Source organism: Hypomesus nipponensis, chromosome 13 (assembly GCF_054491055.1).
Source record: "Hypomesus nipponensis isolate SF chromosome 13, ASM5449105v1, whole genome shotgun sequence".
Taxonomy (NCBI): Eukaryota; Metazoa; Chordata; class Actinopteri; order Osmeriformes; family Osmeridae; genus Hypomesus; species Hypomesus nipponensis.
The window spans coordinates 10,786,911-10,809,403 of record NC_140373.1 but is presented as its reverse complement, the minus strand read 5'-3'; the positions used below and the strand labels follow the sequence as shown (position 1 = coordinate 10,809,403).

The window sequence follows — 22,493 nt, the reverse complement described above, 5'->3', positions numbered from 1 at the left end:
CAACACTGAAGCTAACCATACCTTAATCCTAGTCGGTCCCAAATCTTCATCCAAAAACTATATTCACCCTTCCCTGTACACTTGTATTTTTTTCTATAATTATTATGGCTGAAACAATCCTTGAAAATCACATAAACTCACAGTTTTGAAACTCACTGCTATCAGTCTCAATATACATGCATCAAGTCAGTATTTCAGTATTAAGGAAGTTGTTGATGTGTGTGCTGTGCAAGTCAAGGCTCCCATGTCTCATAGCTCAGCACTACTCATCTTCCTGTCTCCATGTCAACCCTACTTTGCAAATAGCTGCACGACAGAGTAAAACAGGAAATGAGAGAGGCACATGAGAAGACCCATGTAGTGGATGATAGTGGAGTCTAACTGGACCTCAGGTACTGGTGTTATTTAGAAGAAGGGAATTGTATTATACGGGAGACAATGAAGGATAGTCTGAATTTTTATTTGAAGCTGAAGTAAATGGAAGATTCCAGCCTCTCACTGATGCCCTGACCTACACTGAAAACAGTTGGTTCCTCTAAATTCCGAACCGAAGGTACAATCCGTGATTATTAACATCTTGAATGTAAATATTGAGTGTCTAATGATTTAAATGTCAGTGTGTGAGTTGTATCTGACAATAGACTTCCTCTCCAGTAAAGTCATATTACAGGCTTACACATCATGTGTCATTGTCTATCTAGTCTCAATCTTTGGATCTAGGTTTTTTTATTATTGTCTATGTCAAGTTACTCAAATCCTTAACAAAACATCATGTACCATCAGTTGTTGAATCTAATGACTGTTATGAGTACTGTAAGCACGAAAGTTCAATTTACTTGGTTTGCAGCATTGAGATGGACAGTAATTGCCATTTTCAATTGCATGAAAACATGTTTTTCAAGCTTTACATAAACATATTCTCCATAATAGAGTGACAAGCTTTAAGTATTGCTTTTCGTGTTAAATTTGTCATACTTGAAGTTGGAATGGGGAAGTGATTCTGCGAAGCAGGGGTCTTACAAGTCCTCTCATGGGAAACTGAGAGTGCAGCACAAAGCCAGGGTGATGTTTACCTCAGGATTGTGCAGGTTTCCTGTTCTGTGGGCACAGTCTTGTTTGAGTGTATGGCAGAACATTTGCAGGTGCCTTTGCATTGTTGCATGTTGCATGAACTGAAGTCTATATTATATTCTGGCTAGCCTGCCTTCCTTTTGTAGATAATGTCAGGCAGAAGTTACCAATGCTGCTAGAAAAATAAAAAGTGGAAGTTGGTGATAACAAACATATGCGCATTGAATGTCACAAAGTTTACCTCTTCAACCTCTTCATTAGTTCTTCCTTCAAATAACATACCCCAAATAACTGGGGTCAGAAATTATTACTGTCATGAGTAACAGGTCGCAAACCAAACATATTCTGATTGAATTTAATACAACCAAATCCTGTGACTCTGGCTCAGAAAAGTGTTTTGATATGAAATCAAATACATACACATATTCCATGTAGTTCACTAAGTGTTTCCTCTATTTCCAGCACTCCAATCACCAGTCTTTTGTGCTAACTGTTTCCCACACAGACAGTGGCTGCATGGAAAAGATGAACCTTGTATTGGTGGATTATGAATTTGAGTACATTGCACGAAATGGGAGGCAGGTGTCCATCAAACCCAATGAGACGTACATCCTGGTTACCAAAACCAACGAAATCTGGTGGCATGTTCGCAAGGACCTCCAGACAAAGCCCTTTTACATTCCTGCCAAGTATGTGAGAGAGCTCCCTTCAGCTGCACAGTCACTCATAGACTCTACCTCTAAAAGCCAGACATCCTCTGACCCATTGTGTGGCAGAGAACCAGAAAATAAACCATGCGCAAGGTCAGCTAGTACAAGGGTTCAGGCATTTACGGATGATTCTCTCACAATGTCCACGTTTGGTTGCCCTGGAGAATGCAATGGCATTAAGACATTGGATCACACACAGCCTGTGCTTGGACAACTGGCGTCAGCAAAATCCGGGGATGTCCAACATCATCCGAAGAGATGCAGTGTGGCTGCAGGTTTCTCCTTCACTTCAGAACCTTCTGGAGTCAGTGACTCACAGCAGCCCTACCAGTCACCTCATATGGTATCCAAAGACCCAAGTGAAGTTCCCCAGATGATGTCAGTTAGCAAAACCCTTTTGTTCGTGGAACTGGGAAGTTCTGAAGGGCATATGACGCAAGGAGATCCTAGTGGGCAGCCTTCCGAATACCAAGATTCAGACATCTATGAGATCATATCAGATAGAAAGTCCCCAAACATGATGGATCTTCCACCTCCAGTGTTTCCTACATCTCTGGCTTCAACTGGAACTCAAGTGTTCCAGCAACTGAGCGAGTTTCAAAGCATTAATCCTGCCACAGTACCTCTTCTAAAAACACAGGTAAGATTATCACTTTCACATTTTATTGATCTTAGGGTCTGTTTTTGAATAATGATCATTGTCCCTGTTGATATTATTATAATAGGGCACCAGAGGGTGCTATTTAGTCATTTGGACTCCCCTGTTATTTTTGCAACCCTTTGAAAAATATGTATACACACTGTATATGTGTAGTACACCACGTGTGTATATATATATATATATATATATATATATATATATATATATATATATATATATATATATATATATATATATATATATATATATATATATATATATATATATATTTACATACATACATACATACATACATACATACATACATACATACATACATACATACATACATACATACATACATACATACATACATACATTAGTACAGTACAATAAAGATGGTGGAAACATACAAATCGTTTTAACCAATCAAGTGGAATGAGTCGCTCCAAACTATGGCACTTGTGTGATTTCTTTGTATCAATCATTTTGCAAAAGAGAGACCTCCAGTATCAGACACTCCTTGATGGATTGGGGAGAAGGTATTTGCATCCTTATTATCACCCCTTTTAAGCGACAGAAACATATAAGCCACATATTAGCTTTAAGGGAATACTTGCATAGCTGAGTTATTGGTTGTGCTAGATAAATATGAAAACCCCTAAATATGAATTGTCCCCTTTTGTGAAGTTTTTAGAGGCTCTGGGCCAACAACAACAACAATGTGTGTAAAAACGTAGGCATACAAGATGAAAAACATACATAGAACGAGAGGGGAACTACCATCATAGCCTCCATTACGCTAGACTCACCGGTGTTTATTTACAGATAGGAGAGGTCTGATATTTTCCCTGATTCACAGAACAACCCAAATAGTTAAGGAGGAAAAGTATGAGCTGTACTTCTGTCAGGTTATGTGTTCAGTATGGCTCTGGAAAAAAGAAGCCCCAACCAACCATATCACATTGGGGAAACTGTTGGCGGAATTGTAAATATATGAGGCAAAAGATGCTTTGAGTGGGGCTTGTGATCTGGATTAAAGATGTATGTCACTTGTGTGATTTAGCCTGTATGTTGTGAATTGAAAGGTATGTGTATGACAGTCACTGAAAGCCACACTGTTGTTACAGTATCCGCAACATCACTTTTTAGACATGAATACAGAGAAGTTCTTGTTTATGTAATAGACAAATTCCCAAAATTGCCATTTGAGATGTCCGGACACCATGGTGGAGCGGTTCCAGCTCATCTACGTATGAATGCCCAGTCGTCCTTTTGTGCTTGCCAGGCAAGAGTGCCCCTTGAATACTGCACAGAGTGCAGCTGGTGTTCTCTCAGACCGGTGGAACTTACAGAAACAAGGCGGTGGAACTTACAGAAACTAAAACAAGGCTCAGAGGGACTCGTTTGTTGGTGTGTATGGATTTTATTGTGGTCTACTTTGCACATGCGAGCACATTACAAAGTTTTCTGAAAAATCCCAAACTATTTACCGTAATGTAACATTTTGGAAAACTTTCAGGCCGGTGGAACCTTGATGAGCCCAACAAAACAGGTTTTAAACAGGTTTCACCCGCTGATGCGAGTCGACACAGAAATGAAAGAGTTAATCTGAATCTTCGACCACTCCCAAACGACTGACTCCAGCTGCTACCTGGTTGCCAGAGCACCAATGACGTCGAGCATGTTATGTCTGCGCAGAGAAACAAAACCATGGCAAATGCCTTATGAAGTTTTGCTAACGAAAGCGTTGTTTTTTCACCATAGCAAAAAAATTAAGAGGGAGAAACCTGAGACATCTACAGCTGCTTTTCAACTGTTACAAGGTAAAGTGAGTGACGTCAGGCCGAACATTTACTAACTTTTTCGGCTAGGGCCTTATTGATATTTTAGCGATATTAGTTGCTCATTTCAATTCAGTCTGAGTTTGACTCAGCTGTAGGGCATTGAAAATTACGTAAGAAGAGCACGTTAAATCCTCAAATGTGTATTATTATTATTATTATTATTAATAATAATAATAATAATAATAAGCGTATTATTAATCTTATAACTGTATTTTAACTTACTTAAATCAGGACTTGTTACTTCCTGTTCTCTTGGGAATTTGCGGTCCTTTATTTCGTTTAACTGTCAGGATAGAGCTGAGCCTTATTTGGACGTGCCAGGACCCCTCAAGTGGAGCCCTGCTTCCCTACAATGGAGGGGAGGTCTCCATGGTGATGTGTGGGGGTTTAACTGAGAGGCACAGTGTGGGTCCTACAATGTCTTTACTAGTAGTTAGTCCATATATACGTCACTCTATCGAGTGTGCATGTACATGGCACAGTTGTTCTGTGAAGCCCCCTAGGTGTGTTTGACTCGACTAACGTCTAGCATTGGAGTTATAGTCACTGGTGATTGAACAGCCCCTAGATATGGCATCCTCAGATTTTGGCTGTTCTGGTCTTCCTGGCATTGAACACCACTGTGTATTATGAAATGAATGTACGGCAACTAATAGTGTTCCTTAATTCTTGACAAATCTGTAAATTGACGAATTCCTGAGACTAATTGTGTAAGACTACCAATTTAAAACAGAGGTTGTACAGTGTTATACTGAGTGACACAAGACATCCATGTTTTCTGGATCCTTAATGATCTGCCATGTGCTACAAATTCCTGAGAAAGGCAAACATTTTTGAGCCCTGGAAACGTGAGTGCTGACAACAGATTTTAGTCGTTGTATTTGACTTTGAACTGATAAATCGTTTTTCTATAAACATTATTTTTACCTCTACTCAACTTATATGCTTTTTGATTGGATTGCAACAATTTGATAGGAGCGACATGCATCTGTTGTATGTGCATTCACAAATTGTCTGCATTATCACAGTATTTACAACTGTTTGGGTAATCCCAAAATATTTGGTCCAAATGCTTCAGTCAGTCCCATGGCCCCAATAACTAACAAAGAGAAGAGAAAGGGGCAGATCTTCGTTTTGTGGTTCTACCCCTTGCCATATTTTCCCATGTTTTACAATTCAGCTAACAGTATCTGTTCTGTTCTGCCATGCTGTAATCAGACGAGGCTCTAGAGAGACACGGTCCCTGGTGACATCAGAGGAGCAAGCAGCTCTATGGAGTTCATAACCAAATCAGGTGCTGGGAAACTGCTCAAACAGGTCGTTTGAGAGGTTGTGGCAGTTGCAACACTGACGCTCTCTGTTTGCGCTCTGTTGGAACACGACAGTTTCATCGATTGACAGGTGAGTTGCGTGGCATGTTATCTACTTGGTTCCCCCTCAGCGCTTCGCATATTCAAAGCTTTTGGCTGCTGTGGAATCTGTGCGGACATGGGATGTGGTGTAGCTTCATTAAGCTAGTTGCAGTAATACATTAGAAGTGGAATAATCATGCTACTGCTTGAAGGTCTATTATATTATATGTTAACTTGTCATAGATGTAAAATTGTTCTGAGTACTTATATGTCATGTTATGCCAGGTTGATTTGCGGTGTGTTGTCCTAAGAATGTCAGTGCCCAGTCTGACCCTGTGCTGGTCTGTGCGGTCTGACAATAAAAGACTTGAACTTGAACTCTTGAAATTGGAAAACGCGTCATTCAGCAAGGCTCTGAACATATTGATCTGACACCAAGTGTGTGTTGGTGGAAGTTCTCTGATGTCTTCTGCTCATCCCCTGGTGAGACACATCCACACTGACTGCGCTATTGCATACATATTAAGTATTTTACATACCATTGACAGTAGGAGGCGGAAAGCCTACATTTTTCCAAGGTGATCGACAGGTTTGTTAGTTATCTTCTCTAGGGGTCCCGCATGTCTCCCTGTACTTCTGATAAACTTCTGATAAACTGTCTCAAGTGTATTATTATACACTTATACATTATAAGATTATTATAATTTTGCTTTGAGTGTCCAAGATTGGTTTTCCTTTCTATTTTCATAAAACACTTCACATTTAGAGCCAAATAGTTTGACACTGATCTTTTTTTGAAGGATTGGACTATGGATGTGGTTTATGTCCTTAAAGACTGAGAGCTCTTACGGTCTGTTGATATTAGATTAGCAATTTGGGATGCAGAAAAGTGTGAAAACAGAAGCCCTAGGTAAGTATGGAATAATTAGAATTCCTCTGGATGCATTCTCTGGGGTATTACTCGATTCTGGGCCATGAGGAGTTATGTAATAGGGGGTGGAGCCTGACTCATTCAATAGCCCGACTGTGTGTTTTGTGGCGTGATTTGGGCCCCAATTGGCTCCCCCATTGTTTGATTGAATGGTTGCTAATGTGGTTAAGTAATCAACTAGAGTTTTGGTCTACGCAGTGGGGGATGTCTATTCCATTTTGAGTGATAGGCTTCAAAATATAAGAAAACTATAGATTAAGATATATCTGTATTGTTTTAATTCAATTCTGTTAATTATGTCACAAGTGATTTAAATCAAGAAATTGTCAGGAAACTGTACATATTTGCAAACTAAGTAATTGTGGAAGTAAGTCCTTGATGGATAATATGACTGGTGCACTGACATGTACACAGCTAGTGTTAGAAACTAACTGGGTTAGTTTTGTATTGGGTGTCTGAGCTAGTCTTGGGGCCCCAGCCTCCAGCTAATGAGTCAGGGTGAACAGTACCTCAAGAGAGGGCTATTCATGAAAGTCTGTACCTCCACCCCTTGTAATTTCAGATCCAATACTCAATAAAAAAGTACCCACAGATGTTACCAGATGTAAGCATTTTAGTTTTTGGTCTATTGTTTCACCTGTGTGTTGAGAAATCTCCACTTCAGTTCAGTTCCGTCTCTTGAGATGAATCCAGTACCCTGTAGTAACATATATTGTCAGTGCTTCTGGCGTGATTAGCAATGTATTAACTGAGGACATTCATGACCTGTTAGAAAAGGCTTGAGCAAAGGGTCAAATCTCCATGGCCTTCTGTACCAGAATACACCACGTATGTCGTAGTAACATACAGCCCGTAGTATTCCCAGACTCATTGAATAACAAAATACTTTTTGAAAGGGAGATTTCTAGGCTGTTCCAGGAACTGAATAACTTGACCATGTAAAGAGGATAGACAGCATGTTCACCTTTAGGCAAAAACACTCCAGCCACAGCAGCATGTATCCAAATAAACAATATGCAAAATGTCAAAACCCAGTTTCTGGTGATAACAATGTCACCCATTAGTTCACATGCGGGCAGGTTGAATTTATTTTCATTCTGACAGACCCAACCTTAGTTATTGTTGTAAACTTGGACAACAAATTAGTTTCCACTTGGAAATCAGTATAAGAAATAACATTCAGTGAAAAAACATGTACCAAACAAAAAGTGTAATCAAACAAAAAGTGTAATCAAACAAAAAGTGTAATCATTCACCGTGTGTGACACCACAGTTCATATCAGATGCATTAGAACACTGTCACAGAAAATGAGAAAAACTGACTATTTTGCAATCTAGTCAACAGGGAAATTGTGTTTTCCCACACCCTTTAGTTAACGCCTACCAAAGTGCCATTGCCATGAGGCTCTATGAAAGGTCAGACTGTTCAAGGGTTAGTTAAGTTTTCAAAGCCAGAAGGGTACAGCATCTGGAAGGAAGAGGTGGTTGAGCAATGATCCACTTTCAAAGCTTCCTGTCTGAGGAATTTATCAACTCTGCTGTTTGAAGCCCAGCTAACCTTGGCTCCTAATAGTCTTGTACTGTAAAATGTACTTCCACGTTGTGTACCTTTTTTGGTGTCTTTGTCAATTTGAGCAGTGAGGATTAACAGGTAAATGGATTGCATCAACATTTTATTTATATGATTTTCTAGATTCTTTTGGGCATTTGCAATCGTTTTACATCATCATCCTTCCTTATGCAAAATGAGCAAAACAGTGCGGTAGCAATATGCATTAGCAGTTCATTTTTGATAACAGATTTAACAAACATACCGGTAATTTGACAAAGTTGTCATTTTACTGACACACACCCAAATACAAACTTCATATTTGTCTATGACTTTTATACAATCAATTATGGAAACTGAAAATACTCTCTATGGTCAGTATATGCAGGTTCACATCTTGCTCTGCCACAGCTTCCTTGCTAGTTCATTTATCACTCAACTAAAGGTTCTTTGAAACATCCATGTCGACTTTTACCTTTTCATTGTTGTCAAGGCAGACAGGAAGTAAGAGGAAATGACCTGAACTCGAAATTGTTTTCTCCTCCCCCTCACCCTGTCTCATGCTTTCTCACTCTCTTTCTTACACATACACACACACGCGCATGCACGCAGACACACACACACACACACACACACACACACACACACACACACACACAACCCTTGTCAATGTAACCAAGTAGGCAGTTCTCCTTTCAGAGTTTCTGCAACTGTCCTTAGCTGCCAGCAGCCGCAGCTGCTGTTTGAGAGGATGTGTTGCTGAAAGGGTGTTGTCTGTGCCAGGATGTGTCAGCTTGCCTTATCTTTAGACAGTAAACCAGCTTAGTATGTTGGGCCGTGCAGCTGTTTTCGATTTAGCTTTATGGCTATAATTGGAATGACATCAACATGGCGGATCTTTACTCCAAAATCCAGCCCGGTTTTGGCTCCAGGAGGGACTTGACTCTGCCAGTGGTAACTCAGGTAGACCCACAACTATTCCTGTGCTTAGCTGTAAATAGGACAGTGTGCATGACCTATCCCTGTCCTATCACGAGAGAATGCAGGTTATATATCGACAGCTGTGGACAACTGTGGTCTTTTTTGTGCCTTGTTTTGTTCACACTTGTAGCTTCCTGCTTGGCCAGACACGGATATTAAGTCAGCTCTAGAGTGTTTGGCTGCATTAACTGAAGCGTGATCATTACAAGCTGTACACACCTCAGTGGGGAGCTTAAACCGTAAAATGACTCCATGTCGCTCATTGACGTTGGTATTCCTCCACGTGAAATCTGTTCCTTTTCAAGTTCTCCCCGATGGTTTGTGTGTGGTCCCTTTGGTGAGTCTCTCCAGAGGCCAGGGGCATTCAACCCACATCTACTCGAACGAAATGCGAGTTGGGTTCATTGATCTCCATCATGCTCTCGTCTCTTTTGTCTTTACAATCAAGCCATTGTCGGGGTCAGCTGTCTGGTCGTGTGCATTGATTACCATGGGGCAATGATCAGGCATTAGCTACAACGATCATAATCACGGATAACCATAAAGGACATCAGTCTCTCTCAGAGTAGTTCCTGCTCTCAACCACCCCACCCACAGCGCATTGTTAAATATAACTTGGCTGCTGTGGAGTGGTGAGAAGACCTACATGAAGGTAGTGTTCTTCAGAGTGAGAGAGAGTCAGTAGCGTCTGTCCCCCAGTGCACAAGATGGCTGGATATGCAGGGCTGTCGGTTATATCTCCGAGGAGTCTTCAATTCAGAGGGAAAAGCTGTTTTGGGATGCAGGTAGGATTCAATGTTTTACCTCTGGAACATTAGGAATCCATCTCTTTTTCAAAATGCGATGACCAACTGTATCACAGTTGTACCACACTTTCTAGAGTGCTCGGAGCGTGTTTTATGCGCTGAAAGTAACAAGGAATCAAGAAAGGATTGTTGTAATGAGATCATATTGCAGCTGAAGAAAGCTAGTGTTGCTCTAAGGATCTGTGTATTTGAAGACATTAGAAGAGATTTGAACAGTGTTTAAAAGTCCCTTCGTGCAATTTGAGTAAGAATGAACACAGATATTTGGCCTGGTTTGAATCCTTGCCCTTTTGACTCTACTCGTCTCGATAGTGTATCATCAGTAACACAGTTAGTAACACAAGTGTCAACGACCAATGATCAATAAGAGTGTGGGCGATGTTTGTAAAAGGAGGAGGAACCTGTCTGTGGTCTGGAGTGCAAGCATGAACAAAAAAAAAGTTTTGGTAACTTCCTGTGCTAACAGTGCTCCGAAAGAAAGACTCTATTTCTCTTTCTGATATGTATATAGATGTGTAATATATATATATAATATATATATATATATATAATATATATATATATATATATATATATTATATATATGTATTATATAATACAGGAATTATCTACTTCTACTGTACCTACCCTTGAACTGAGTGGTGACACAAAAAAGTGTTTTCTGCTTTGAGGCCTGACTCGTTTTGTTGCATAACAGCATTCTTTTAATCTGCATTGGTCTTGGAAGCAGTGGTCACACTATCGGCAGTACTTGCTGACTCACATCTGAAACCCAATGTCTCTGGTTGCTCCAAAGGCGGACGATGACAGTACCAACGACGCCGTGTACGCCAATGTAGCAGCCCTCTGCCAGAGCATCTCCGAGTCCCCTCCTTGCTCTCCGTATCTGGATCCCGAGGGATGGGAGGTCCATACTGACCAAGAGAGCGGGCAGGAGTACTACTTCCACCCCGCCACGGGGCGCACCACCTGGGACAACCCCTTAGAGCCCCCCATGGACCCTGAAGCACCCATGGAGGACCTTGTTTCTCTCTCGCTCTCCCAGTCCCCCGGCCTGTCTTCCATCGCTGCCTCCCCCCCTGTTGCCTGGGCGTCAGACTGGGAGCAGTTGGTGGATGAGACAAGCGGCCGTCTGTACTTCTACAACCCAGCGTCGGGGGCGACATCTTGGGAGCCCCCGGAGCAGCTGAGCCCGTCTCCCCCTCCGATGGAGCCTCTGGGTGGGCACACGCCACAGGAGGACAGGCCGGTAAGGGCTGGATGCTCCACTTACTGCCGCTTTGGCTCCTAATTTAGTTTCCACCCAGGGGAGGTCTGTAAATACGACACTCTTATGGTGTGCTCTTAATGGATTGAAAGCCCCTGCACCTACATAGCTGTCTGAGCCCCATTATTAACAATGCACTTGCCTCATTCTTTGTGGTTTCACAATGCCCCTGATTGTGATTTAAATGACACCATGTTGACGTCCAATCAATACTCGCATGTGTCCGACCCTGCAAAGTTTTTCTGCAAATATGAGTAGCTCCGACACGCAGTCTGATGCCTATGCTACGCGGTATCCACCACTTCCGCCATGTTGTCTGTGTGTGTGTATTTATATCGATGTGACTTTGTGTTCACACACGTGTGTGTGTGTGTATGTACGTGTGTGTGCCTGCACCCCCTCTCTCCTCCAGCCTCCCTTACCAGTAGAAGATTACCCAGCAGAGGAGTACTCCTCATCGGCAGACTGTGCCGACGTCCAGCATGAGCCCCCGTCTCCAGTCAACTTCTCCCCGGACTACGCCCTCAACCCTGTGGCCCGGGCGCTCCTCCCCAGGGCCAATCTGGACCGGAGTGCCCCACCGGGCTGGAAGCTCCTGGTGGACCCTGATGGAACGTGGGTGTTTACTTGTGAACACTCCCAAGAGCAGGTACTTGGAGCTGGTCAGATAGGCCAGTCTGGGTACATGGTTTTTAGCGTGTAGTGGTTTGGGAAGTGGCGTTCTCGGCTTGTCTGTGTGGGAAGCTAGCTGGAAGACACCCTTTGCTGTTGACAATAAAGCTGTACGTTATGAGGTTGGTTATAAACATGAACAGACAATACTTAATGTTTCGAGGTAACTACATTTTAAAGAGGTTTCCTGGTCCACGTAGGCAAAAAGGCATTGAGGCTGAGTAAGACATGTTTTGTATTGTGTGGTTTGCGACAGTGGATCAAGTCATTGGATGACCGAGGGAAGACCTACTACTACCTTAAAGATGGTTCCATATCCCAGTGGAACCTGCCTGAGGTACGGACAACCTCTGCTACTGCTGAATGTGCGAGAGACTGCATGTGCAGCTCTATCTACTGCTACACAAGCATGACCCCCACTGTTTAGCTGACTTCCTCCTCCACATTCTATAGACAGCCAGATTACTTGCACTTCTATTACTAGTATCAAGCTGTTAAGGTAGCATTTCCTGTATGTAAGACACTGACGCTATTGTTAGACTTTTAGATCAAAGCTCTTTGTTAATCCAGTTTCAGTCACCCCTCATGGTTTGACCCTCTTAGGCCCCTGTAGCCTCAGGCCATTCCAATGGGGGGAACGGCGTGGAGGTGAACTGGAGACACACCATGTGCCCTGCTCAGCTCAGCAGAGCCCAGGAGGGTGGGGTGAGTGCTGCATCCCAGTTTCCATGTGCATATACACACACACACACACACACACAAACCTCATCTGATCCGTGTCAATATGATGTGGTCAATCTTTTATCATCATTGAATGTTCACAGTTTGTGTTATGTGTGAACTGGTCCACCGGAGACCAAATCTACCTACGGTAACAAATAAAGTCACCTGAACTTGAACCTGATGTGGTAGGGTGGGGGGGGGGGTATAATGAGTGAAGGGTCTGCGGCATCTGCCTGTATCAGAGGGGTTCGTCAGGCAGAAAGGAAAGCCTGGGAAGCAGTCTGGAAATGCCTGACAGCTCTCATACCGAGGCCCCTAACTGAGGCTCCTGGTTCCAAAAACAGGAAATAGAAACAACGCAGGCATTTTCAGTTATGGTTCTCTATTAACCCTTTGTTGTTGTGGAAAAAAGACATCCTAGCCTGCATGCAAAGCCTTGTTGGTTTTGCATTCATGATTGTATCACATGTCGTATTTGTGGCCAAGAGAACTATCGTGTACATCATTTGAAGAGGCGTGGGTAAACTTTTTTGATTTGACTGGGAACGAAAACAAATAATGACCGTACTCAACTATGTCTCCCGTTTTTTCGAGCAGAAGTTCTTCTTCCCAACACACAGGCGGAACGCCTCGGACCTCGACAGTGAGGGCTCCAGCGCCGCCAACTCCCCAGAGACTCAGCATCACGTGAGTGGCCGGTCTGCTGATACTGATTACACTGCATCAGCCTCAGAGCTGAAAATGACAGCTCTGTTCCAGCACTGTCTGTGATGGAGGCCCAGAATACTGTGTGTGAACTGTCCTGTGCCTCTTTCAATGGTGCTCTGTGTCTCTGTGTGTGTCTCTCTCTCTGAAGGTCTGGAGAAACCCTTACTGTTTGACCCCAACGTTCTTGCAGAACACTGTTAGTTTTTAATGTTTAGAACACCAACCTGATAGATACATGGTTCATGTTATCTATGGGGGTTGATAAGTGCAATATATAGTGAGACAAAGCTGCTCATGTGAACTGGCTGATATTGTATTCGTCTATGAAGTGTGTGCACTTCTGGTATGTTTGCTTTGGGGCTGAGTCAGTGCAAATCAAATATCCCCTGGCCAACTGTATATTTCCTGGTGTGGTGGGATTTTCCCTGTTGAGCCTTTTGTCACAAAAAGGACATCCCATTCCGTGCACAACGGAACCTTCACAGCGTTGCTAAGTATCAATTGAATTTAGAAAAAAAACCACAATGTTGTATGCCCATACCTTTTATGGTGTGCGGCAGTACATGGCTGCACAAAACTGTACACGTCCATAATCATATGTTAATAGATGGGACCACACAAAATCCTTCCATGTCGTGATTTGTCAAACACTGTCCTCGTGTGGTTCATTGGGTGTATTGTATTGTAAAATATCTTGGCGCGTTTACGGGAAACTTGCTTAGCTTTGCTTAACTGTTACGCCAAGAGGAGCATGCTTTACCTCAAGTCAGGGTATTCTAAAGAAAACGTGCTGAAAACAAGTTTGTATTTGAACCCTTTTCTTAAAGGTGCAGAACTTAGAAAAAGCTGGCATCCTCAACAAAACAAAAGTGTCCGAGAACGGCAAAAGAGTAAGGTAATTTGGACCTCACCCCTTCACTTGGCACATGACAGCCATGGAATTCTTCCTACTTATTCAAATACAAGGCCCAGTGTGTCCTCCATGTCCCTGTGGCTCTCTAAATCATCATGTTTTCCATACTCGTGTGGCCTCTAGGACCTTCCTGCCAAAGTCAATTCCTTGTCTGTGCAAACTTTCATGGCGATTCAAACCCTTTCTGATTCCGATTCTGATTCAGGAAGAACTGGGCCCAGTGTTGGACTGTTCTGCACGGAGGAGTTCTAACATTCCACAAAGACCCAAAGTCTGCAGCTCCGGTAGCTCTGGTAGGAACTCCACCTGCACTGATCGCCAAGGCAACTCACTCACCTGACTCTGCATTTTTGTACTGTACATTCCGCCTCATGTGAAGGGTGCATCGTGAACATTTCTGAGGGGAGGAAGGAGGATTGCATCATGTACTTGCACCCTAGCTTCAAAGTGGATCGACTAAAAGCCTATGTGTAATCATTCATATTGTCATACTTGACTTGTAGAATTATGTGCCTGTGGTGTATGTTTGTACAATGCAATGTACCATTGACAAACCTTCAGAGTCTAACAAAACAGCCAGTGCTTTATTTAAATGTTTTCTTTGGAACGCATTGCTGTCAGTTTTATATTATATAAAAGCCATGCTTTTCTCAACAGAATAAAATCAATCAGATTGTCCCAGAGGTCACAGTGGAGCTTCGAGGGGCTGTGATTGGCTGGGCCCCCAAGGACAAATCTAGCAAAAAGAACGTTTTAGAGGTGTGAAGAATGTGTTACTATTGCATGCAGTGTGTAAGCACTTCACATGCATTTCCTATGGGTTAAAGTACGTTAGGTTTCGTTTTTTTATCGTTACAGAGCATGCAGTGCTATGTTATTTTTTAGAGAACTAAAAACGTGGTCTGAAGTGGGAAGCATACATATTAGATTATATATGTTTGATTTCTACAGCTGAAAAGCCGAAACGGTGTTGAGTTCCTGATCCAGTATGACACAGAGAGCATCATCAGTGACTGGCACAAAGTTCTTGGCGACACCATCCGACAGCTGGTAAGTCCCTTGAGTTTCCTGTGCGCATGGCAATGTACTGCATGCTGACACCAAAGCCAAAACGCTAGACTTTCATGCTGTTAAAGATGGCGTCCACCCAGTGAAAAATCCTGTCTCGTCATTGGAATCTGTACACTGTACCGATGAGCTGGGTGGTTTACGTTTGCTCATTTTGCATCAGGAACAACGGGAGCAGCACTCGGAGGAGGAGGACGGGGAAGTCAGCGAGAAGTCGTCAAGCACGGACAGAGGGGACCGATCCCCGGGCGCCCTGGACAAGAGGAGGATGTGTGAGTAGAGCCTCGAGGTCTCACCCACGGACGGCCCCCCTGGGGAAAATGAACCGCAACGTGTCGCTGACATTTGGAGAACGCTTAGAATCCCATCCTCTCTGCCCCCAGCCAGGTCCGTGGAGGTCAGGGCCCACGGCGAGACAGACCAGAAGAAGGTGCGCACCAAGCTGATCAAGTTCCTCATGAAACGGCCCACGCTGCAGTCTGTCAAGGAGAAAGGATACTTCCGAGGTGTGCCGACGGCCCTTCCTGCTGTTCCCCCGGGCACGTGTTGCCTTTCGTGGTTCTGCGATGACTTTTCAAAATTCATTCCAAGAGGTTCTATGAAACCCTGTAAATGTATGTTGTTTTGGTCCTCATATGCTAAAAAAAACCCAACCTGTTTCCACCCCGTCCCACCACCCGTGCCTCAGACAACGTGTTTGGATGTCATCTGGCCGCACTCTGCGCTCAGGAACGGAACACTGTTCCCAGCTTTGTTGAGAAATGCATCAGGGCAGTTGAGAGGAGAGGTACATTTACAGTTTATTACTCATCCAAATAAAAGGTCCTTTGACGCTGTAAAACATGCAGTCATGGAGTACGCATCTGAGCACACTGCCGGTGGATGTTTTGACAGGTTTGGACATAGATGGGATCTACAGGGTCAGTGGAAACCTGGCTGTCATTCAGAAACTACGCTTCAAAGCCGATCACGGTGATGCCACACCCAGTGCCATCAAAACACAAACATTTATTAACGTAGGAGATGCTTTTACCCAAAGCAATATACAAAAAAAGCATGAAGCAAGGACAGCAACTAATCAAAGACTAGAAGTGCATCATTCAAACAGTATTACTGTGGTTAGGAACAGTCGGACAGTATGTGCTTTAAATGCAGTGCATCTACAATATAATCAGAAAATGAGCATACTCTGATATGTCAACTTAGCTGTTTGAGTATGTTCATCGTGCCAATGTTCCCCCTCAAATCCTTGACAGCTGTTGATGTGTTTCTGGTGTGCAGAGGAGCTGGATCTGGAGGACGGTCAGTGGGAGGACATCCATGTCATCACAGGGGCCCTCAAGTTGTTCTTCCGGGAGCTTCCTGAGCCCCTGTTCCCCTACAGCCACTTCAACAGCTTCATCGCAGCCATCCGTGAGGAGCGAGTCATCACCTCAGTGTTCTCACTGACACATTCTGGTCATCGTCTAACGATGACCAACGACCAGTTTTGTTGGCCGTTCTGGTCGTGAATGATCAGTTACTACCGATGTGACTTGCAAATCATTTGGCAAAGCGTACGGCAAAAACGTGTGTAACCTTGCGTACTTCTATTTTCCGTTTCAGGAACCGCTGATTATAACTTGAAAGTGTCTTACATGTGTGATCTCGTCAAGTCTCTTCCTCCGGCTAACCATGACACGATGGAAATTCTGTTTGGACATTTACGGAAGTATGTCCCGTACATAATTCTCACATCATAGTCATGATATGTAAATACTAGTTGAACCACTCTTCTTTCATCTTAAAGATTAAAGATAGAAGCTGAGAACACGATAGGTGCAACCAGGATGATCCAGCCTAATGGATGTGTGGTCCGACTTCGGTTTGTCATTTCCAGAGTGATCGAGTTTGGGGAAGAGAACAGGATGACTGTGCAGAACGTGGCCATCGTCTTTGGACCCACACTGCTAAGGCCTGAGATGGAGTCAGCCAACATCACCATGCACATGGTGTTCCAGAACCAGATCGTGGAGCTCATCCTGAACAAATACGAGCAGATCTTCCACTCAAGCTAAACACATCAGGCGCTTCTCTCAGAGGCAGGATGACACAACACAGCTCGTATTGCAAGGATCAGAAAGCACAGTACACAGGATATGTAGTCTGAGTGAGCTAGCTAACCACAGTAGGGGGGACTCTCAGATTTCCGTCACATCCTGCTGTTGAATTGGATTTGTGACTCGTCACACCAACCGGCTGTGTGACTTTTTGCAATTTAACTTGTTTGAATGCCTTCTTGTAGATCTTGACTATCAATTAGATTACATTCACATTACCATTGTTAGATATCATCCTAACCTCTCTCGCCAGAAAGGCAGACCTGGATTTATCATTGCTGGTATATTTTCTAAATGATAAAATAAGTATTTGATTTTTTTATGTTTTGTTAAATACATTGACACAATGAAGTTCTGTGTTCATGCAAATGTTTGACTCCGTTTTAAGATTAACCACACTGCCTGTTACTGTAATATAGAATTGTACAAAAGAGAATAATACCAACAACCTGCTGTGAGTTAGACATATGACATCCTTGTACAGTTTACAGAGACGGCACTTTTCCAAGAGGCACATTTTGTGGCAATAATGAATGAAATGTATCTCAGTAATATTTCTTCTTAGCATTAATAGTCTAGACCCTAACAACAAGACCAAAATTACGGCAGTTGGTTCTGAGATTATGACCTGTACATAGAAATAGATAGCATATATTTATGCTGTATATTACTGAAAAGCACATCCTTAAATAAAATAACTTTGTAAAAATGTAATTTCACTCTGTGTTGGGAAGTTGTACTTTTAGTAGGCAAGTACTGACTAGTCAACAGTTTTTTTTTTATTCTTTAAGCTTTTCAAGCATGATTTTCAATTGTCGAATTCCAATATTTCTAATGCGACAACTTAGGCAAAATACATCCACTCAAGCATTTAACATTTAATCATAGCTGGCATTTTTTATTATTAAATATGTACAAAAAATCGTTTTATTGAAAATACATTTAACAAAAACGTTGTGTTTGACTCATAAACCTAGATAATTATAAGGCATTAATTTAACTTGTAACTTGTTACAATAAATTCAATTAGACTTATTTAAAAACACTGACAGGGACAATTCTTGACTCGGTCTTCGCCAACAAACACACACGTTGCTCATTCCACTCTTTAAGACATCAAACTAGATCCTAAATGTATTACCATCGGAAATGGACAGTAATCATGTTTTTTTTTACAGGAAAATAATACGTTTACAGGGCAGCTCGTCTTTCATTTGCGGCGAAAGTGGACACTTTCAGAGAGCATAGGATCGGGGGAACTATTTTGATGTTGTACTTCCGGAAACCGTCAGCTGTCAACAATTTTGCAATGAGTTTTGAGTGGCCCTGGCAATATAATTTCCCACCGTTTTTTACGTAAGTCATGGCTTTTTGCACAACTACAAATGCTACTGTACTTATAGTACTTAACGTTTTCATACAGTGTGCTGAAATAGCTTATAACAATTTACTTACAAGTTGGTTTGATTGCTAGCTAGCTACAGTAACTGTCCCGCTAGGGAAATTGATGTTTAGTAGCTAGCTTCTAATCTATGCCTCTTGCTAATAAACTTTAAATATTTCCAAAGCTCCATATTGCTGTAGATACTTAAAAATGTGTTGATAGGTTACAGCCCAATGTTGACACAAGACAGAAACAACTTTCGGCATGGTGTTCCCTTGCACTGTCCTATTGCCGTCATCACAAGGTCTATACATTGGACGTCATGGAAGCCCAGGAGAGCCCTGTGTTCAACAACAAGAAAATAGAAAGTATCCTTATTGCTATACCTGAATGTTCAATATTTTGACTTTCTTAGCTTTCCAGAGTCTTTGTACAAGGGAAGCTATCATCAAGTAGTCAAACTCAGTCGTACTTCTTTGTCAGACATGTTACTAACATACATTAAAGTTCATTTAGACCATAAATGAATAAATTAATAACAGTATGTGTATATTTCTATCAGCATTATACCTTAACTGGGTATTAAGGAAAACTGTCAACGGAAGCCATTCAAGTTATATTTGAGGAATTGAGAAAAAAAGGTAACACGACTTATTAAATATGTTTTTGTCAGGCGCAGGTCTTGCATTTTTTAGTATGTGTATAAATATACGTGTAATACATGCAATGCAAATATATATAGTTGTGATTGCCTTCACAACAACATTGCCATTATGTTGAACTTGTATCTACAGGCAACCTGGAATGGTTGGACAAGAATAAGACCCGGTGTCTGGTCATGTGGAGGCGACCAGAGGAATGGGGCAAGCTGATATACCAGTGGGTGAGTGTTTTTCTTTTCAACTTTTTCTGTACTGCAGTCTCTTATACGATTAGTGACAACTAGTTGTAAACATGCGTTTAGTCATTTTGTCTATCAATGTGGTTGATTTAGCAAGATACATAATGTTTTCATCCTAATTGTGAAAATAGTACAGTATACATACAGTCCATTACATTTACATGTATTCATTTAGCAGACACCTTTATCCAAAGCGACTTCCTAGAGAGAGCTTTACAAAAGTGCATAGGTCACTGATCATAACAATGAGATAGCCCCAAACATTGCGGGTAGGATCAGGAACTCATTACCGTTTCGGCTTTTCAGCTGTAGAAATAAAACATATATAATCTGATATGTATGTTTCCCACTTTCGACCACGTTTTTAGTTCTCTAAAAATAACATAGCACGACATGAACTGTAACAATAAAAAAAACTTAAACCTAAGGTACTGTAGTTGTAAGTTGTTTAACTGCATGCTCTTATGGTTCTTCCCTTTGGCACTTATTTGGTTTTTCACAATGTATGCTTCATGTTTTGGCTGCTTGCAAAGTTCGGGGCTACCTCGTTGTTATGATCAGTGACCTATGCTCCTTTGTAAAGCTCTCTCTTGGAAGTCGCTTTGGATAAAAGCGTCCGCTAAATGCATAAATTTAAATGTAATGTAAGTATAATTCTTGTAATTAATGTGTACTTCTCTGTAGCATCGGTTCCTCTGTTAAAGCATTGATGACACAACGAGAACCTTTCATCCTCTCTTTCCATTTGACCAGGTCTCTAAAAGCGGAATGGTCAACTCAGTGTTTACACTGTACGAGCTGTGCAACGGCGAGGATACGGAAAGCGAAGGTATGGAAACATCGAACATTGTGTGGATGTGTGTAGTAAACGAACAGAAAGGTATAGGGCACCGACTGCCTTGTGTTTGCAGTATCAACAGACAAAGGCATTTGCACATGCTTCTTTCTTAATACATGTCAATATCGTCCTCCAGAGTTCCATGGTCTGGAAGAGTGGATGCTTCTACGGTCACTGCAAGCCCTGCAGACAGACGGCAAGGCAGAGATCATCACTATAGATGACGGGAAGGGAGTCAAGTTCTTCTGAGAGACTAATGGAGTGAAATGTTGGCTAAAGTTTGGAAAACTGTAAAAGTCTGCTGTTTCAGTTTGTCTCTGGCACCTCAGCATCCAGCAAAGTGTTTGGTTATAGTCATTGTCTGGTTAGAAAGTTGCCTTGTTTGGCTTACCCAAATGTTGAGCCTTTTCTTATTAGAAGGGAACCAATTCCATCTAATACCTAATAAGTAAAAGTTTGCTTTAGGCATCTGATGCCCATCATTCAAGGGATTCACATCCATTCTTTCTAGGTTTTCTTTGAGAAATACCTTTCCCTCAATCCTTAACTTAGACTTGATATACTTTCTGTTTTGTACATATGACTATGTTTTATTCTTTTCTCTGAATTAACAAGTCCACCTGATAACATGTAGTGTGCATACCTCTCTGCTGTATGGGTGTTCCTCTTTACCACTTGAAATCCCAAAGAAACCTCAGAAATTACATCCTAGAGACACTGTGTGGGTTTGAAATGCTTCTTAAAGATAAATCATGGTTTAGTTCAACTGTAATAGTGATGGTGGTGGACCTATTCTTACAGTACCTGTGACACTCCTGTCATTCTGTCTCTCTGTATTCAACCTCCTTTTTTTACCAGTGAAAAAAAAATAAACAGGGAGAGAAATTTGCTACCTATTTTGTATTTTCCTTATGAGTACTTGAAAAGCCTTTATACAGTTTGAGTCCTTTTGGAAAAAGTTTACTCCCAATTGTATTTTACTTACAATTGTGTTATTCAGTATTCAGTTGTATGCTTGTTAATCAACATAATGTAGTTGTGGTCACTTGGACACATTGCAGTCTTGTGTAAATGCCTCAGAGTCAGTTCTATTCAGACGATGTCAGTTGATGTATGATGGGCGATGAGAAGACAGTAGGTGAAGACAGTAGGGACATGCAGTGGCAGCATTAGTAGTGCCTCTTTTCTTTGAATCCCCAGGCATGCCTTTTGGGAGAATGGTGTGTGACCTAGTTACAGTAAGCAGCTGGGCGAACAAGGTTCATACACAAACCTGGATAATGAGCTGGTTTACTAACTAATCATGTGGTATGATGAGCTGATAGTTTACACACTAAACATGTGGCACGTCTTTGCAGGGCTGGTGCAGCCAGCTGATAACTGGCAGTAAGTGTGTTTTGGTGACAGGTGGGGCTGACTGTGGCCTTGGAGATAACATGCATTCTGCGTCAGCTTGTGGGAGAGAAGTGCCCTCTAGAGGTCCCCACTTTGCTGCCTTGACCTCTGCACAAAAATGTGTAACGCTACGTACCTAGAGCATGCACTGCCCTCTTCAATTATAGCATTGCATAAGGACTAATATATTACAAAACATGAACACAAATGTATAATTTTCATAAAACACTGGCATTTCACTTGTTTTTGCCAATTCATACATTTCAGATTATGCCAGACTGAACAATGATAGAGCATGGGAAATATCCAGTTAATGTTTTTCTGGGAAATTGTGTTGTGTCCCTGTGACATTATCCCCCCTGATGGATTATTTCCACAGTTTTGTTTAATTGGTTACGCACATTATTATGGCTACTAAAGAACACAAAGTACTTACCTATCTACACTATACAACACCATGTTAAGAGTTGATGGGCAATCAATCCTTAGAAGGGAAATGTTCTGTTACTTTTTTCTACTCCATCATTTAGACTATAGCAGATCAGGCATGGAAAAACATACCTAAAACAACTTAGTTATTTTCAAATCAGTTGTAAACTACAGTAGCGAGTGTGGGGCGGAGTTAGAAGCACGAAGTA

At 41.9% G+C, this 22,493-nt stretch overlaps 2 protein-coding genes across 2 annotated transcripts; both read left to right on the top strand.

Annotated features, from left to right (window-relative positions):
• Positions 1 to 348: 348 nt before the first annotated feature.
• Positions 349 to 18,051, top strand: arhgap27 (Rho GTPase activating protein 27). The gene is made up of 18 exons (XM_084671153.1): positions 349 to 553; positions 1,577 to 2,421; positions 10,684 to 11,136; positions 11,567 to 11,803; positions 12,083 to 12,163; positions 12,430 to 12,531; positions 13,147 to 13,236; positions 14,085 to 14,152; positions 14,376 to 14,463; positions 14,828 to 14,929; positions 15,122 to 15,220; positions 15,402 to 15,510; positions 15,622 to 15,744; positions 15,927 to 16,025; positions 16,133 to 16,210; positions 16,520 to 16,651; positions 16,844 to 16,949; positions 17,118 to 18,051. Exons 2-18 carry the CDS (start codon positions 1,588 to 1,590, stop codon positions 17,293 to 17,295), a joined length of 2,979 nt encoding a protein of 992 aa, XP_084527279.1. The 5' UTR covers positions 349 to 553; positions 1,577 to 1,587; the 3' UTR covers positions 17,296 to 18,051.
• Positions 18,052 to 18,553: 502 nt separating this feature from the next.
• vps25 (vacuolar protein sorting 25 homolog) lies at positions 18,554 to 21,356 on the top strand. Its single transcript, XM_084671158.1, has 6 exons — positions 18,554 to 18,693; positions 18,944 to 19,089; positions 19,309 to 19,362; positions 19,516 to 19,604; positions 20,376 to 20,451; positions 20,597 to 21,356. The coding sequence occupies exons 1-6, from the start codon at positions 18,605 to 18,607 to the stop codon at positions 20,707 to 20,709; spliced, it is 567 nt and encodes a 188-aa protein (XP_084527284.1). The 5' UTR covers positions 18,554 to 18,604; the 3' UTR covers positions 20,710 to 21,356.
• The last annotated feature ends 1,137 nt before the right edge of the window (positions 21,357 to 22,493 follow it).